Source organism: Trichoplax adhaerens, genomic scaffold, assembly GCF_000150275.1.
Source record: "Trichoplax adhaerens TRIADscaffold_2 genomic scaffold, whole genome shotgun sequence".
Classification (NCBI taxonomy): domain Eukaryota; kingdom Metazoa; phylum Placozoa; class Uniplacotomia; order Trichoplacea; family Trichoplacidae; genus Trichoplax; species Trichoplax adhaerens.
This window is the reverse complement of record NW_002060944.1, coordinates 8,784,265-8,804,636: the sequence shown is the minus strand read 5'-3', so window position 1 is coordinate 8,804,636 and position 20,372 is coordinate 8,784,265. Positions and strand designations below refer to the sequence as shown.

Genomic DNA, 20,372 nt, shown 5'->3' with positions numbered 1-20,372 from the left:
TATTTATAATTATTCAACTTAATTAGTTCAACCCTGCGGCCTGAACCCGTGTATGAATGGGGGAATTTGTCAGCCAGTAGGTAATAGTTACAGCTGCAAATGCCTACATCCATATCAAGGAACTCAATGTCAGACCAGTAAGTTTCATATTTCACTCCTACGGAAATGATGACTTCTTCATGAAGTAGGGTTGCATTGACATTAATTTTAAATACAATTATTCGAGCGTGACGCCTGCGAATAAGATACAGTTTGTCATATTAAGCTGTGCTTATTTTAATTTTACGATGCAATATCCTCGTTTTGAATTCATTCTTGCTTTTACTGCTGTGTTCAAAGTTTCAAACATCAAGTTGCGGAAAAATTAGCTGACTCTCTAATAAAAATTATGTTTGATAGGACCCCAACAAGATGGTGACGTACGATTAGCTAATTCCGTCAAACCTGGAGTAGGATTAGCCCAAGTTTACTTCAATGGTACGTGGGGTGAAATCTGTAGCTATTCCTTCGGCACATTTGGTCTTGGAGAGGCTAGCGTTATATGTCAACAACTTGGATACTCTGGCGCATCAGCATATACAAGAACGAGTACCGCTACAAAATATGTTCTAGGTAGAACACGTTGCCTTGACGATGAAATTTCCATCTTGATGTGTAACTACGCTGGTTTTGGTGTTATTTCCGACTCTTGTTCAACTAGTAATGCAGTTTCTGTCACATGTAGAAGTAAGTACTTTATAAAGCTGAATAAATTTCGGTCAAGGCTAACCGTAAAGGTACTGCCTAAAATAATCCAGTAAAAATCGAAAGCAGAATTAATGAAAGTGTAACCAATAGCGATATACACTATTTGTATTCTTTACTTGAAACACCGACAAAGAACGAAGATATTACAAATATCTACCAAAGTATTTTACTTCAATATTCTTGTTAAGAGGATTCCTATCATAATACTGAAAAATGGCTCATTGCAAATCTCAGCATGCACATTCAGCCCAAATAACCTACAGTAATTGTTTTGATGTTTTATGAAACTATTTATCTATTTATTGTAAATAATTTTTCGAACGATATTCACTTATAAAACATAGATCAAAACAACTGCAATACGGAAAAGAATAAGACCTGTGCAGCGCAAAATAAAGTTTGTCGTTCAATTGGATTTTTTTCCACTCGATGTGTTTGCAAATACGGCTATACTGGTCCAAACTGCACGACTCCAATAGGTAGCTCTTTTTCCAACCAGAATCTAAAATTATTCATGATATGAATATTTAGGCCTATTTAGCCTAAAAAAAATCTGTTAAGAAACGAAATAGAATTCATCTAGCATAGTACCGTATATTATCACAAATCACAAAATTATTCTTTAAATCACTAAAATGCGCTTAATTTTGATTGTACTTATATATCATAACGCATATTCTATGATTCTATCGTGCTCAATTTAAAAGTAATGTAAGCGATTAATAAATTTAAAATAGAACTACTATTCAGAGTTAGGCATAAAGCCAAGATTACCCAATATAAATAGAAATTTCATTTTCGTACAACAGAACCATGATGATGCTTTCTTAAATTATAACTGTTATTTGCTACTTCACTCTAGTTACTCTACCATTAGAAGGCTCCGTTCGCATTTATGACTATTATAAAGCCTCCAACGCATCTGTACTAAATGTAGCAAAAGGAGCAATTGAAATTTTCCACAACGGTGTTTGGGGATCAATTTGTACGTCAAACGATGACTCCATCGCTGTTATGGCTTGCAAACAATTAGGCTATTCTGTAGGCTATAAAAGATCTTACTGTTGCGACTACTCTGGCCCTTCAAGAAAAATTTGGATCAATACGATGACATGCACTGGCAGCGAAAGCTCAATTGCTAACTGCTCCTTTACTTATGGAAAAAACACGTTTACTTGCTTTAATCGATTTAGAGTAGAGTGTATTAGTAAGTATATAGCTAGGATAGCATTCCATATTTCTAAATTGAACAAGTCAACGCGCTAATTAATACCGTAGCTAATATGCAATTGGTTTAAAACGAAATTTACTTTCATCAAAATAATAGATCATGTTAACAAGTATATACCTCGAATAACATTTCATATTTCTAAATTGAATAATTTATTTCCCTGATTAATAGCTGATATGCAAATGCTTTTCAAAATAAATTCATTTTTATCAAAATAATAACTTGTAGATTCCACTTGCCAAACTAATCCATGCCTTAACAACGGTGTTTGCTCTCTCAATCATACCACTGTTTTTGGTATTCCTGCAACAATCGCGCAATGTCACTGTCCACAAGGTTACTATGGAGACAAATGTCAGCTCAGAAATTTTTGCAATCCCAATTCTTGTGAAAATAACGGTCAATGCACGCCAGTCGGTACCGTTTCATATACATGCAAATGTAGTTATTCCTATGCAGGAAATAGATGTGAAAAAGGTATGCGGTTTGCGAAATCTGATAGATCAGCTTTCTCTAAGTCTTCTTATGAACACTTTAAATGACATTTTACTCTGGGGATTGCGTATCCATTATAAATAATGATCATATTATAGGATAGAGCAGCAATGATCGATCAGATAAAGATGTTAAAATCAATAGATGAGCAACTAATCTTCTTGCTACTGTTTATAGGGCCATTCACTAATAAATCAATAACGCTTGTCGCTGGAAGACCTTATCATCCCAATGTTGGACGTGTTCAATATTTCTACAATAATGAACAGAGACCAATTTGTTCCAGTGATTTCACGCTCTACGATGCTCATGTAGTATGTCAACAAATGGGTTTTGCTGGTGCTACTAGCATTACTAGCAGTGCTGCATTTGGAAGCCCGTTAATTACAAGTGGAATGAGAAACTTAAAATGCTCAGGCTATGAATCATCCATCTTTGATTGTCCTGGTAGTAATCCTAATAATACTGTGGCATGTTTCTCTAGTTATGCTGGAGTTTACTGCGCAAGTAAGCTGATAAAAATTAAAATAGTTAGTCTGAGATACGTTTATCGTGGATGAAGAGTGAAATTGAAACCTTTCGAAATTTTCTTTTCATTTTTATAAGCTAATAATTCTTGTTCGTCAAATCCATGCACGAATGGTGGCACCTGCTCCAACAAATTTTACGGGTATTCTTGTAAATGTAGCGGTCAATTTACAGGCCAAAATTGTCAAGATGCGACATGTACGTATTCAACTTGACGATATTATCTTAAATTTGTGAACATGAAAGTTAATTTAAGCCTTTTACTTTCACTTCTCGACTTTATGACTGTAGTATATGTGTTTATACTGTTAATGAATCGTAAACACATGTAAGAAACGCAATTTTATCTGATATTCTAACCCGCATTTACCGTAGTTATCATAATTGAAAGGTCATTTGTAGTTTAATAAAAATATAAGATGATTGTAATAAATTGGATTCATATTCTTCTTCTATATTTGGCACATTATACAGTTCCAACTTCTGGCTCTGTTCGATTAGTCAACGGCAGTAACCCATTAAGTGGACGTGTTGAAGTTTATTTAAATAATAACTGGTCTACAGTCTGTCTTAACCAATCTTCTATCCAAGATATGAAAGTCATTTGCAAACAAATGGGCTATATATTTGCTAATGCATTCCCAACGCCGGTATTTGGCCAAGGTAATACTGCTACTATCTATCAGCTTAAATGTACTGGTACTGAAAATTCAGTTAAAGACTGTCCAGCTGTAGCGGTTACTAATCAAGGTGGTTGCACTCATCAGTGGGACTTAAGTCTTGCTTGCTCAGGTATGTAAAGTTGCAAGATTTGGAATTGTTCACAAATAAGACAAAACTATCTTGTATAACTTTAGTTATTTCGAATTGATTTTACTTTCATTTTGCGCCTTCCTATTTAGGTGCTAATGCAAAAAATGGAGATCTCCGATTAGCTAGTACAAGTAACACGGGTGGAATTGTTCAAGTATTCTATCAAGGGACATGGGGGACTATTTGTCGTTCTAGTTCTAGTTTCTTAACGTTTAGACAAGTTTGTCAACAATTAGGATTTCGCACGTACTCCTCAACAAAAGCTGTTGCAACCAGATTTTTCGGTTATGGCCCAACGATAGTAAATAAAGTTACCTGCGAAGGCAAAGAATTTACCATTGATGAATGCAATAGTGCGGGCTGGTATAATGTTCCACAAGACTGTCAAGATCATTCTCAAGATTTATCCATCGAGTGTCTTAGTATGTTCTTTCACTAACTCGTGAAAATGTCCTTATAAAATCCCCGAAATACGGAATGTATATCAAATTATCAAATTTCCCTTGACTTCTATTTTGTATTGTAGCTGGAAGCCGATGCGATGCTACCGAAATACAAAGCTGCGCACCCCAAAACAAGTACTGTACTTCTGAAGGTTTCTATGGATTATGCTACTGCAAATCCGGTTTTACCGGTGCCAAGTGTGAATCACCAATAGGTAACTACCTAAATTTTGACCTCTAAGCGAATATAAACTCACCTAAAGCTGCTATATTCCAGTGAATTCATTATATTACCAGATATTTATGCAGTTTAGCATTGAAGATTAGATCTTTATAGACTTTGTTTAAGTAAAATCGATCAATTGATATACAATTATTCAATTCTAAAATTAAATAGACTACTATCTTTAGCAACGAGGACTTAGCATAATCTTTGATTATGTTATTATTCTGAATGTATCAGCAGCTTCTATACGAAAATCACAATTATCCAATTTTCATTTAAATATTAGGCAATGCACTTATTTTAGTATCACTAGACTGATAAGAAAGACCGATAGGATGTCATTAAAATTATTTTCCTGCATGATATTTCATTCTCTACTATATTTTCAATTTTAGTTTCGCCAGAAGATGGGACAGTTAAACTAGTTAAATCGACTACGACAAGTAATACTATTGAAGGTGCTCCATTGATTTATCATGATGGCATTTGGGGAGCATTCTGCTACTCTCAGATGACAAAACTTGAAGCCGATGTTATTTGTCGAGAACTTGGTTACGCAACATCAACTAAGCATTCATGCTGCTACACAGATAGTAATACTTTTGAGAAAGTTTGGGTTTACAATATGAAATGTAATAGTACTGCAACGAAGTTCTCTCAGTGTAATTTTACTTACGGTTTAAATGCTTACAGTTGCAGCAGCCGTGCAAAAGTGCAATGTTCTAGTAAGTTGACCTAACTCTTCTAATTTGGTATTATAGGAATATTGTCAAGCTTGTAACTGCATTTCCGCTTTTTAATCCTCTAGATACAACATGCTCTCCAAATACTTGTGTTAACGGGACTTGCAAATTTAATACTTCGGTGGTCGATGGCAAGACCTACTACTTTCAATATTGTGAATGTAAACCGGGTACTTATGGCCCTTTATGCCAGTACATATCCGTCTGTGATAGCAGCCCATGTATGAACGGTGCCAAATGCGTAAATTCCTATAGTACAGTAGACAAGAATTACTACCAATGTCAGTGCTCCAGTGGATATTACGGCAATTTATGTCAATATGGTAAGGTTATTTTAATTTAATTACTGTCCTTGCAGTCATAATTTCCATTCTAAGTGCACGAATATCGGTTAAACAGTATATCTTAGCTTAGAGGGCCCGATTGTAAAATGTCGAATAGAAATACTGATTTCGTCCATTAGTACGATAGAATGCTTGCAAAGCTACTGTTTATGCTATAATTTTGAGCTAAGGTAATTTAATTATCGTAGATTACACTACCTAAGCACTTTCTGATGGCTATAGAATGGATTAATATAATTAAATTGAAATGCTATTAGCAGAAATAGCCAGAAATTGAATCTACCGCAGCGACACTGATTTATTATCGCTAAATTTAAATCTTGCAATTCAATAGGTCCACCTAAGACCGGCGATGTAAATATTATCCCAGAGTCTATAAGTAATCTCGGTCGAGGTCGTATTGAAGTATACCTGCAAGGCATTTGGACTACTGTTTGTAAAAAGAACTTCACTAATCAAGCTGCAGACGTTGTCTGCCAACAGCGTGGTTACGCAGGAGCAATTACCTCGGGCTCCTTCTATGATTCTGGTACTGGCAAAATTGGTCTATACAATGTTCGATGTTCTGGTTTTGAGCTCTCGTTGAGCGAATGTTCATATGATACTAATAATGCCGAATCAATATGCAATCACGATGATGATGTCGGAGTTAGCTGCTATACAAGTAAGCTCATCTTTAATAATTACATTTAAAGTACCGGACATGTTCGGTAGTTTACACATTATCTTAAGTAGCAACTGATAAGTTTCATCTTCTGTTACCCTGAGGCAAATACTAACACAAATTATTTCATAATAATCTATCTACTTAATAAAAACACTATTTTCCTTGTTCAGGTTTAAATTACTGCTATGGAAAAACATGCTATAATGGTGGAACTTGCAGGAATATGAATTATGGTTACAAATGTTTATGTACGACTTTTTATTCGGGCCAGTTATGCGAAAATTATATAGGTTAGAAGGTTCAAATCCAAAAGTATATACAGTAGATTTTAATAAACAGCCCGTAGTTTATTTTTATGGAATGACCAATCAATATTATCATTTTTCAACTTCTAGGACCATCTAAGCAAGGCGATGTTCAACTCAAGAACGGAGTTAATGCTACTGAAGGTCGCGTGGAAGTATACGTTGGTGACCGTTGGGCGACATTATGTGATAAAGTAGCTACAATTAATGACGGCAAAGTCATCTGCAATCAGTTAAATTTGACCTTTTCTCGATATTTACCCAAAGCCTACTTTGGTAGAGGTAATAGCTCAGCAGCTATCGTATCAACTAGTTGCACTGGTAACGAGATAAGTTTGAGAGCCTGCAATATGAAAACACTCACCAGTGCTAGTGGTTGTACTCATGCGAATGATGTCAGCATTTTATGCAGCAGTAAGTACTCGCACTGCCAAATGACCCAAGCTATCAGAAATAATTTACGTTTAGCTACTTACTTCCGTATTATACTATTTTGCAGTAATCTTCTATAAGAGATATAATAACGCGCTGCACCACAGTTTTCTAATTTTTATTTCGAAAATTAAATATTAATCATATCAATGTTATTTGCTAATCAATTTCTGATTTTGAAATCACAGCATCCTTATGTCAACGGCAACCTTGCCAAAACGGTGGGACATGTGTAGCAGATAGTTTAAACTTTTTTTGCCAATGTCCACCTCAATATACTGGCCAATACTGCCAATTCGGTAACTCATTTTCAATTTGAATTTCATTTATTTCAATTTAGCTTCAATTAATATGTTTTAATTCATTTATCGGATCAAAAGTAACCGATGGCAGTGTCAAACTAGTTCGAGTTTTTATCGGCTTCTTCCTTACTCGATACGAGCTGCAATTATTTCATAATAACGAGTGGAGACCAGTATGTGATGACGGCTTCACCACAGTCGAAGCTAAAGTAGCATGTAAACAATTGGGATTTGTTGGATATAAAAGGTATTACTGCTGTGGTTCCCACTTTGGAAAGTACTGGTTAAAAAATGTAGATTGCGTTGGAACTGAATCAAGTTTAACACAGTGTGAAATTGGATCCTATGATGCACAATGTTCATCCAGTAGTGCAGTTATGCTGGAATGTACAAGTAAGTCAGGCGATATAAGCTATATTGGCTTCATTATAATTTATACAAATCCATTGCTATATTAAGCAAATCTTGATTCTGTTTACAGCATGTATGCTTGCCTAAATCTGTTAACTGTATTAATATTGGAAATGATTTTTCCCATCTTAAAATGATAGCCGATGCTTGCGATAGCAGTCCCTGCGGTTTTAGGGGTACATGCCAGCTAGTTAATGGAAGCGTTGACGCATATACTTGTGTATGTCAAGCAGGTTATACCGGACCAACGTGTTCTTCTAGTAAGTTTTACACTAATATATAAGTAATTTTAGGCGAAAATTATCACCTATGCGTAAAGGTCAGATTGATTTACATGGTAGTTCATAGAACTAATAATTCGTAATGCGTTAATAAATATTATTCGTCAAAAATAATTGATGAGTGCATTTCTCATCAGCGTGTTTCTTTAACCCATAAAGATATATTCGTATATCTGAAAATTATAAGTGAAATTATCATGAAATTATGATTGACCTTCAATTTTTCTATAGTTTAGCTTTAATTCAAACGGATCAATTGCAGTAGGATAGCATAATTTGAATACAAGTATCTTCAAAAATCCGAAATTGATTCTGCTATTTTATTATTCTCCTTGCGAGCGAACTAATCATTGATCTGCATGCTTTATAGCAAAAATTGTTTGACAGTCATAAAACTTAGTATCAAAACAGTCAAAATTTAGGATACCAATGGAATTCTTTATGTAGTAAAACTCCCTTGATTCTATAGCAATCTATTGCATGCTTTACTTTATAAACATAATAAATGATTCGATTGCATTAGCTTTAGTTACTTCTTACATTTATTTGTTTCTCTTTCTCTATCTCCAAATAGAAATTCAATGTTCCACCAATCCTTGCGGCCAACAAGCAACCTGCATAAACCAGAATTATGGATTTAGCTGTCTATGTCCTCCGGGATTTCATGGGAAAGATTGTTCAGAAAGTTAGTAACAAAAGCTTTAGCTATTCGGATATAATGATCGAGTGATTTCTGTTTAATACGTTTTTAACCTGATTCATTTGATGAAATTTCGCTACTACGTCTCATTAAAATTATAGAAGCAACCGATGGTGATGTCCGGCTTACAACACCCCAAGGGAATAATGATGTTAGTTCTGGAACACTTCAAATTTATAAGAACGGAACTTGGGGTAGTGTCTGTGATTTCGGTACATTCAATACAGCAGCAGGCAAACTGATCTGTTCAAAATTAAACTATCCAATATTAATATCAATCAAAAAGAACAGCTTTTATGGTGGAGCAACCGGGAGTATACCATACTGTAAGTTAATATGCAAGAATATTATTACAACTTTGTTTAATAAATTTATTCATTTGAAAAGTCCATAAGCAGGATTACTATACTATATTAGAGCAATTTATAGGTAAAATAAGTTGATATGATCTAATATTGATCTATTCCTTTGAAATTAGCCGGCATTACCTGCACAGGAAATGAAACTTCAATCTTAAATTGCAACTTAAGAACGCAAGTATCATCATTTTGTGACTACACGGATCTTGTTGGTCTTAGTTGTACAGGTAGAATGTAATTTGCATTGGCCTTTCCATTCATCAACTCAATGCTAGACATACGAACTATAACTGCATTTTTACACCTACGTTAAATTCTAAATTCTACCAGACAATCCATGCTATTCATCCCCCTGCCATTATGGCACATGCGTTAAACTATCTTCATCTGCTTTTACTTGCAAATGTACACCCGGATTCATTGGCAGCCTATGCAATCAATGTAAGTAATATTTAAGCATGGCTTATCTTAAAATTTTCAATTATTGTAAAGCCACATATCTTCAATCAAAAGGAGTTGGTTTATGATCACGCTAAGAAATAATATTTTTTTTACAGTATCTGACACTGAGCCATTAAGGCTGCTTGGTGGACCAAATCGATACTCTGGAAATCTTGAAGTATTTTTCAAAGGTAGATGGGGATCAGTTTGTGATGACCGATTTGATCTTAAGGATGCAAACGTTGCCTGTAGGCAACTTGGATTTGCGAGTGCTAAGGACTTTGCCTGTTGCTCAAAATATGGCTCAAAGGTGACCCCATACTGGCTAGATGATCTTGACTGCACAGGCACTGAAACAGCATTATCTTTATGTAAGCATAGTGCTTGGGGAGTTGCAAACTGTGGAAATCTTGAAGTTGCTAGCATAGAATGCCAAGGAAATTGGTGCAATGCAAGCGTTTGTGCTCCAAATGCAACCTGCCATACCATACTGGGTGCAGAATCTTTCTATTGCGAATGTCCTCCAGGATATTATGGTCTCAACTGTCAATTAGGGCCTGTAGCAAATGGAGCTGTACGAATAAGTGGTACTAGCATCATTAGTGGTACTGGATTCGTCGAAGTTTACCAAAATGGGGCTTGGGGCACAGTATGCAATAACAATAATGTCGATATTACTACTGCATCAGTCTTATGCAGAGCTGCTGGTTACGGTAATGCGACCAACGTATATTCATTCCCTATCTATGGAAAAGGCAAAGAAAAAATACAATTTGATAGCTTAAAATGCTTTGGTCACGAAACATCTCCAAGTGATTGCACCCGCCGAGTCCCAGCTCTCGCTAATTGTACCCATGACATGGACTTGGCCATCAAATGTAGCAGTAAGTCTAATAGAAGCGATTTAAGTTATATAGGAAATGACAACAGATAAGGGTTATCTTATATTACTCTATGAATAACTAAAGTTACTGCATGACATCACATTAATGCAAGCTACATCTTATCAATTTATAATAAATCTATCTTTACCACAGTAATAGTTGCGAAATCAATCATAAAATATCATTTATTATGGCCTTTCTTAATAGTTTAGTAATTTAGAAAGTAAATTTTCTTATCCTAAGTTGTAAAAAGCTGCTTTTCTTCTCTGTTCTTAAACAGATCATTACTGCTACACAAATAAACAAAGTTGCAACAATCGCGGTGTTTGTGTCGCCATGAGCCAGGACGATGAATATATTTGTCAATGTAATAAAGGCTTTACTGGAAAAGACTGCCAAACCGGTACTTAATATAAAGTAAAATTCAAAGATTTAATCGATCATTAAAAATAAATACTTGATATTCTCATAATGTGCTAGAAGTTGCATAAAAATGAGCGTACTGAAAATTAAGTGATATATGATAATGCTACGTTTTCATCAAATAAAATACGTTGTGTCCTTAATATCGACTACTTTATAACGTCTACATGATCATGTTTAATTGCTTGTAGATATTAACGAGTGCGCCAACAACCCTTGCCAATCTGTAGCTGGTGGACGAGCCGTTTGTAAAGACTACGTCGGATATTATACTTGCCAGTGTCCAGAAGGCTATAGCGGATATAATTGTCTATTTTGTAAGATTGAGCGACAATAAGATTATCAGACTAAAATATAGCAATACGGATAAAGCATTAAAAGATCTTTCAAAATAACAACTAGCCTAAAACTTATTGTAATTTTAAGTAATCATGTTACTTTCCTAGTGTATCTGGCGGTACTTATAGCCACTTTCTAATTTCAGATGTGATGAATCACAATTTTCTCTTTAAAATTTCCAATCATAGATTCTACAGTCATTGGAATCCGCTTGACAGGCTCATCAATATATAGTCAAGGTTTGGTCGAAGTATACAATGGCCAGACTTGGGGTAAAGTTTGTAATAGCTTCTGGCAATTCCAAGATGCTCAAGTAGCATGTCGACAACTTGGATTTGCCGATACGCAATTACGTAGCCAATGCTGTGGTAATAGTTCTATGACCACAATCATTGGAAAGATTGGGTGTACCGGTAAAGAGCCAAATCTCGCCAATTGCACCCAAAGCAATCTTGCCGGGGATATAAGTCAATGTTCTACTACTATGGGTGCTCAAGCATTCTGCGTTGGTAATTTGCTGATACTACTGTGATTGATAAATCATAATAAGAAAATAATTATTTTATGAAATTTTCGATTATGAATTAAAATTTTTCGGCGTGTACTTATAAAGTTCTCTCTAAACATACAGATCAGCCATTAGACCCCAACCTCAATGGTGCCAACCAACTGCCATCCAAGTACGTACCATAGTAACTAGAAATAGATATCAATGATATCAGTCTTATATTGCCTTAAATATTAAAGAATTAAAATCAAGCTATCTTTATAAATTAATCAAGATATTTTTTGTGCTAAATCAAATTAAATTACTTCATTCTGCAATTAAACAATCACGAACTAATAACAGCTACGTCTGCCAGACAGGTTAGTAAATGCGAATTCTTTCAGTGCTACAGTAATAACGCAAACACTTTAATTCTCTTACCTTAATCTTAATTGAATTCATATTCTATAAAATGACTTCAATGCATCACTTTTATTTTTATAGCAATTTTGAATAAATTTCATTTAATTGTCTTTTTAATAAATGTCGAAATTTAGAGATCAGTGCCTGTCTTAGCTCACCATGTGGCAATTCAGGAGCAACATGCTTAGACATATTGAAGCCTACGAAGACTTATGCATGCTTATGTGATTTTGGATATTGGAACGGAAATGCCTGCGTCAAAGGTAAATCTAAAGAGTTTATAATTTCGTAGGTTTAAATGGTTTTACATCAAGCCTAGATAAAATAAAATGATCAGCTTGCGAAGTTCATTTCGATTAAACAATACTTCACTAAATTATTATTAGGCAATTGCTCTAGCTGTTCTAACATATTGTAACCTGTATAAACAGATATGACTTTATCTCAAGTTACGCTGGCAGCCAATGCTACGCAATATTTTGTCGGCCAATATTTATCGCTGCAATGTATGGCCTATTCCTATCCCATATCTAGTATTTTATGGGCTAAAAACGATGTTCAAATCATATCTAATGCCAACATTGGATTTGTGACAAGTACTACGTCTGGTTATATCGCGAAATCGGTACTCTATTTTAAAAGCCTAAAGCGCGGTGATAACGGTGTCTACTCATGCAGTGGTTTAGATTCCTCAGGCAAAGTAGTAAAAAGCAATCTCATCAACCTTCGTAAGTACCATCTATTGTAAGCATGGATGTGAACTAATTAGAATCACAGAATACTGGTGTATACGCTACTTTAGGTGTACTGATTTTATATGTAAGCCGTCAATACTGCACAATCTATATTTACCTCAAATTCTCAAGCAAAGCATATCGAAACGACTTGAACCCATAAATAATATTTTACAGTATATAAATTTCATTTATGATAATATTTATGAAAGTTTGACGCTTATTTTGCAATGCACGAAATTTTCAAACCTATTATATCAATTTTTACGAACTGTGATATGAAATTTTTCATTATTCAGAATTTAGCTGTTCACCACAGTTTTGCAGCAACCAAGGTCAATGTGTCATGTCCGACAATGCGCCATCTTGCAGGTATTATAACATACTGCATAAACCATATTAAATATTACCTATAGATATAATAATATTATTTTCACATTAACATCAACAGTAGCTGTAATGCTGGCTATACTGGAACCTATTGCGAATCTGCTTTACCCCGTAAGTATTCGTATTTCAGTAAATAATCAAAACTATGATCGATTGGATTCAGTTTTAAAATATCAAATTTTAATCAATAATCTAACAAATATAGTGTACTATTCTATGTTAATTATTATGATTTATTCAACTTAAGTGTAAATCTACCCAAAAACACCAATATTTTCTTTGATATTTGGAATAGCTGTACCGCTAAGAAGCGTTATTGTCAAGTCCAATCTTACTACCTATACTGTTGGCCAATACGCCGGATTAGACTGTGAAGCTCTCTCTTATCCATTATCTACCATTACCTGGACCGTAAATAATGCTCTGGTCACTTCAGGAAATAAATATAACATTGTTTCCATCCCTGGTAACAACTACTACCAAGCTAGATCCTCTATGTATTTCATGGTGCAATCTATAAATGATAATGGAGCTTACAGTTGTTCTGCAAGGCAGTCTTCGACGAGCAAAGTGGTTAAAAGCAACACCATTGATATTAGTAAGTTCTATCATGAAATTACACATAGTTAAGTGTTAAATTTTATAAGCCTTCAATCCTAAAAATAAAATATCATCTACGTAAATTTATATCATAAACGTTATCAAATTATTATGAAAATTAATATAATAGCTTATAATATAGACTATCGATAAATTTACAATGTAGTACAAGAATCTCAATCATGTTGTTCAGTTTATTTCCATTTAAACTCGTACTGCATACAGTATTCTTCAGTAATTTAATAAATATCTAGTAAATACAGTAATCTATAGCTAAAATAATAGCCATAATTGATGTAGAATGATCCGATCATTACTAAAAAGCTATGCTTACGATGCCTAGTTTGATAAATTACTCATGTTGCTAAGTCTTCACACGGTTTCTATTTTAAATCTAATGCATATACCATCACAATCTTTACGTATCACCAACACTACAATATTCTCATCTATGTTAGGTCTTTCATGTTCATCTCTACTATGCAATAATAATGGTCAATGTAATATGGTTAGTTCGATCCCGATCTGCAGGTAATATAGTGTATAGCTAATATTATGTATATGAATTCTACTAGTAGACTTGTGTATCTTTAATAATCTATCAAAAACTTTATCCACTGGTTAACATAGCATAACAGTTACATAAAAATATAGTTTGTATAATTTCTTTTAATAAAATTACAACTTACGCATTATTTCGTCATTACTATCACATATTCTAGTTGTAATGCTTACCACACCGGTATTTATTGCCAGACTAGACTGCCAGGTATGTTTTCTTAACGTCTGTATTTATACTCTACTAGCTGTTTTTATATTAGAAAAATGTATTACTAAAAGTTGCTGCAGATAACATATAAATATAGATACAAAGTAAGCCAAATTATAAGGCTGATGCTTCTTCATTGAACATAAAGTATAAATGCTCCTAAAATTGAAAGGTCTAGCTCATTATAAATATCGCAATATTTACATATTTATCTACTACTGTACTATACTATTTAGATATCCCATTATCTACTGTGTCTTTAACAAGCAACGCTACTACTTATACTTACGGTGCCTATATCGCTCTAACTTGTCAAACTACAACTCGCCCTATATCTGGACTATCTTGGACTAAGAATGGAGCTTCAATTTCTACTGGAAGTAATGTTATGATCACATACTCAGCATCAGCTGATCAAACAGTAGCCAAATCTGTCCTGCTCTTTAGTAACCTAACATTAAGCAACAACGGTGATTTTAGATGTACCGCGAAATATAATCAAACCGGAGCAACAGCTCAAAGCTCCATTGTTTCCATAAGTAAGTTTTAATATGTATCAAATTATCAAAATAAGTTTATAGCCTTGATCACATTCAAGCTATATTTTACTGCTATTTCAAAATTATAAATGCTAGATCAGTACTAGACAAAATATTTCACTAAATAAATGATTACGAATTTCTTGTACGTAAATAAGCGGTTTTCTTTTTCTAAAATATTGATACATTAACTCAATTTTGCTGCAAATAGGAATGTCATGTTCTACAGGATTCTGCAATAATAATGGAATATGCAGTACAGTCACCGGTAGTGATTCGCTGCAATGCAGGTACCGTAGATACATATCTCAATTCTAATTAATTAATCCGACAGTTTCCGTATCATCATACAAAAACTCGTAGCAAATAACTTTAAGGTTGTAATCCAACATCGGAATTGATGTTCAATTTTCATTTTATCTACTGAAGCTGCAATTTTGGAGTCATTGGAAACCAATGCCAGACAGTATTGCCAAGTAAGCTATATTGTATTTTGATTTAACTCCCAATCTTACTGTAATTATACTTATATTTGATAAATTCTGGTTAAAGAGTTTAAACTTACATATTATGATTTCTTTAACTGTTGAACGGAATAGTAATAATCTTTTATAAAATTTAAATTGTTAAATCATGTAACGAGATTCAGTTTACTTTTGCTTTTCATTATCCACTTTGGTGGTATATTTGATATATAAGTATCAGCTAAGACTGTATGGGAGTTATATATTACTGCTTTCCATATCCAAAGCTAGCCTAAACAATTTAGCTATGAAATAATAGCAGGTTTCTAGATACATAAAACTATGGTCTACTACTATTTAGTATGAGAAAAATACAATCTCAGCACCCTCCACTTGCACACGTGTATAATACTATAGTGTTTTCCTCATACTTCACTACATGTACTAAAATAATGTCTACGGTAAAGAATTAGTTATACAAGTAAAAGGTTTTATTATAAATATGTAATAGCTAATTGCTATCATTTGCTAATTTTATAGATCTACCTATCAGTATCGTTACTGGGAAATCAAATGTTACACGATACTATGTTGGAACGACCATAGGATTACAGTGCGAAGCAACAGCTCGACCAAGGCCAAGATTTGTATGGTTACATAACGGCAATCAAATCTCGATTGGAGGTCGTCTCACAACCTTTTTATCACCTTTAAACTCTAACCAAAAATCTATTATGAACCTGGTAATTTCAAAAGTTGTACCAAGTGATGCTGGTAGTTACCGATGCCGAGTCATCGGTAATAATAATACTGGCGGTAACACTGACACAGTAGAAATTGCAGTGGCTACGATCCGTAAGTTTTGATTTGCTTTCTATATCTGATTTCACAAAACTTAAGCTATTCATATGATGTTAACTTGATTTTGACGTTATACGATCGAAGAAAAGTTATAATTTTAGATTTAACAACGAATAAAGTCGATTCATTCTGCTATTATAATTTAACAACTACACTTACAGAGTTTGCATGTTCGCCGGCCTTTTGTAATTCGCAAGGCCAATGTACTTCAGGAAGTTCTGGGCCAGTATGCAGGTAAAACGCTAACTATACAATATACAGTATGTTGGTGTAATAGTGCTGATATATTGATGTACTATTAAAATTATCAGCTTAATAGCAATAGTTGATTTTAAAACGTAAGCCGTCAAACTTGGGCATGTATACCTTTATAGACAAGTTGCATAAAAACTGACAATCTGTTATTGTTATTCTTAGTTGTGACCCACTCTATACTGGAACCAACTGCGAGAATCAGCTATCACGTAAGTTAAAGATTTCATTCAATTGTATGATTTTTGAAGCCACATTATTAATGAATGATATAAATCCTTTAATTTATGCTTCAATTTTTAGCATTCCCAATTTCGATGGTATCCATTACCTCAAATACTAGTATATTTATGGTTGGATCATACTCTAGTCTCCGATGTCAAGCTAACGGACGTCCCTTGCCGTCTATCACTTGGACTAAAAATAAAGTTCCTATTACAGCTGGAAATACTACCGAAATTATTCAAGTAGTTAGCGATCAAAAATCCGTAATTACGTCTTATTTAGTGTTTAGTCCACTATCGATCGGCGATAACGGAGCGTATTCATGCCGCTTTTTTAATGCAACTAATATCCAACTTATAGAAACACAATTATATAATATAAGTACGTAGAAATAAAGTAATGGATGAAAGCTACAGAACAATTCCAAATTAAATAAAGTTCCTGTCTAAACGTAAGATTGATGATTTATGATTGCAGGTTTTGTATGCTCACAAGGATATTGCAGCAATAATGGCCAATGCAGCATGAATAATAATAGACCTATTTGCAGGTAATTAGTTATCACAATATACGACATAAATGAACTATTGATAAGTCACTTGATTTACAATAATGAAGCTGATTTATACTTATGACTGATTACTATGATAAAAAATCAAATTGCAGCTGTGCTGGAGGGTTTGGCGGGGATAACTGTCAAAGTGCGACTACACAAAACGGTAAAATTTATGGCAATCTCTTAAATTGATAGAAATTTCTTTTGAAGTACGTCTTATCTTGTTCTGTTTTTGGATTTTAGCTGGTACTTATGTTGGAATTGCAATTGGAAGCGTAGTTGTAATCCTAATCGTTGTTGTAGCATACATTTTCTTAAGAAAGAAAGGGTAATTTTGAAAAAAAGTTTTTTTCAACTTAAAGTTAATCAGTTGCATTTTCTACTCGAGAAATGAAATACGAAATTATTTATTATATTATTAATAAGTGTTACAAAGTACCGCTTAAATTTAAAATAATTAATTCTTACATAAATTTTCAGTATGATCGAAGGCGTTAAAATTAACAGGCAAAGTCTGAAATTCGGTAAGATCCAAGTAACTATATCAAAAGATGTTACACATCTTTTTAAGGTCATCTAATATGATCTTTGAAGCTATCCCCAAACTAATTTTAAGTATAAATGCTTTTCTCTAGGACAAAGATCTCAGAATAAAAGTATTCTGAAGTCTAAATCAGAAGAACTAGACAATCCTGTCTATCGCGGAGAAGACGATGATCTCTAAAGACACTCTTTAGTCCATTTATTATAATAGTTAGCTAATTTTAAAATTTTTACGATATAAAATGAATTAGCATTAGTCCATGACCAGAAATGTGAGTGCAAAAAGTTGTATATCTCCATCGCTACCTTGATAGTTCTGAATAACTAAGGAAAGATGTAGTAAATTCCTCCAATTTCCTTACCTCAAGTATAACATTAGCATAGCAAAGAATATTTGTAAGAATGTTTTAGCTCTGTGTGAAAGTTAAAGTCATTGGCGTGGCTTATTGTGTAATTAAATATTGTTCATTGATATATTATCGAATACAGTAGTTCTAAAGATTGTATTGGCAACACGATCTGTAAAATTTAGTCTATTCCTACTGAAGACTCATTAAAATTCATCTTATACGAGTATTACTAATAAAAGCCTTATTATTCCCTGAGTAATGACAATTACTTTTTGCTGCGCTAATTTTTGACTTTAACCAAATTGAATCCATGAGAAAGGCATAACAAAATTAACAGCAATGGATGAATAAGATGAATAAATAGTTCAAGTAATAGTAGCTGTTGTAACTGATTAGCTTGCAGCCAACAAACGATATACGTGCACGGCTAGACAGATCAAGGGGCTCTTATTCATCAGCCATAGCTATTGAAATTAAAATTATCAGTTCATTGATAGCCTCGACCACACATAAAATTATTCTCTATTAATTATAATAGGTGCAGCAGCAACTATTCTATTACGAAAATTTAACTGAAATAGAACTATGGATATAAATCATCATTAATATAACTAATAGAACTTGAGATCGCATTAAGAAGCGTATTAAATGATACCTTACATGCAATTATTTTTATGGTTTACGATTAAAAAATGAATGTTCACTTCTTTTTCGGTGTCTCTCTACAAACCTGCATGAATATTCTTATAGTTTTAAATTTCAATCTCAGTCTGGACACTACCAGATATAAACTGCTTCAATTTTATTAGTTAGGACAATCTACATGGTCATTTTTAACTCAAATTTGTATTGATTTTTCACTATTTCTACCTCAATTCTAATACGTATTCTATAATTAGGGTTTTGGATTTCTACGTTAGCCAAAATAGAAATAAAATGTGAAAATTTTTATTAATCGATAGTTCGATACTATGACGCAGTTAAATGCATTAAATCTCGTTAAGATCAGAATGATTTAAAGGAATCATTATAGAAAAACATAGGTACGTTTAGCGACTTTCAAAAATCGAGACAGTAACATTGACAATGCTCTCATCACTAACGATTTATCTTACTTTTCAGTGCATATTTACAGCGATGAAATATTTTGCAGCCGTTAAATTGATAGAGATTTCCATTGAATTACATATTATTTTGTTCTGGTTTTAACTGCTAATTAGTTAGAATTACAGTCAGAATTAAATACGCAGTTGCTAACCTAATCATCGTCGTACCACACCTCTTCTTGAGAAAGAAAAGTTATCCAAATACCTTTCAAACTTACAATGATTTGGCTATAATTTTACCCACATACTAATTGAGAAACAGAGCTAATAAGAATTATAGACTGCTACTTGAATCCAAATTAACTGATTTTGTCTTATGAATATTGTATGGATGAAGTTCGTTACTATTAAGAGGCCAATTTTTAAATTAGGTAAATTCTAAATAAACATCTAAAGCCGTCTGATGTGATCTTAGAAACGATCCCGAAACTGATTTGAACTATAAATGCTTTTCTGCAGGAAAATTGCTCCATAAAATTAGTATTCTCAAGTCAAATATAAAAATACTTTTCGGCTAATCGTTAAATTGTAACTCTTTAAAATGAACTCGCTTTAGATTATAACTAGAAATGTGGATGCAAAATAAATTGACGTTTTTTTCGCCATTTTGACAGACCCAAATAACTAGGAGAGCCGTAGCAAATTCCTTTAACTTTCTTACATTAAGTACAAAATGAGCATAGTATCTATATTGGTAAGAATTGCCTCATTCTGCATGTAAGTTAAAATTATGGATGTACTTCATTGTGTAATTCAAAATTATTTGCCTCTAATGTGTTATCTAATACTGTCGAGAAACTGCGTCGATATCGAGATCTGTTAAATTCAGTTTATATCTAATAAAAAATCATAAAATTCTTCACATCTTACTATCCAAAGCCTTAGTTAGCATTCCTGAGTAAAATCAAATATTACCCTTTTACTTTTTCGATTCTAGCATTGTACAGTTAGAAATTATA

General features: G+C 33.5%; 1 protein-coding gene across 1 annotated transcript in view; it reads left to right on the top strand.

The window, feature by feature from the left end:
- TRIADDRAFT_21116 (uncharacterized protein) overlaps window positions 1–11,646 on the top strand; it is a gene marked incomplete at both ends in the record, with an annotated part of 43,191 nt that extends 31,545 nt beyond the window's left edge. Inside the window, 5 exons of the mRNA XM_002110140.1 lie at window positions 3,476–3,793; window positions 6,633–6,956; window positions 9,585–9,912; window positions 10,054–10,352; window positions 11,303–11,646. Coding sequence (XP_002110176.1) covers window positions 3,476–3,793; window positions 6,633–6,956; window positions 9,585–9,912; window positions 10,054–10,352; window positions 11,303–11,646 — 1,613 coding nt within the window. The remainder of the gene's footprint in view (window positions 1–3,475; window positions 3,794–6,632; window positions 6,957–9,584; window positions 9,913–10,053; window positions 10,353–11,302) is intronic.
- Between the last annotated feature and the right edge of the window lie 8,726 nt (window positions 11,647–20,372).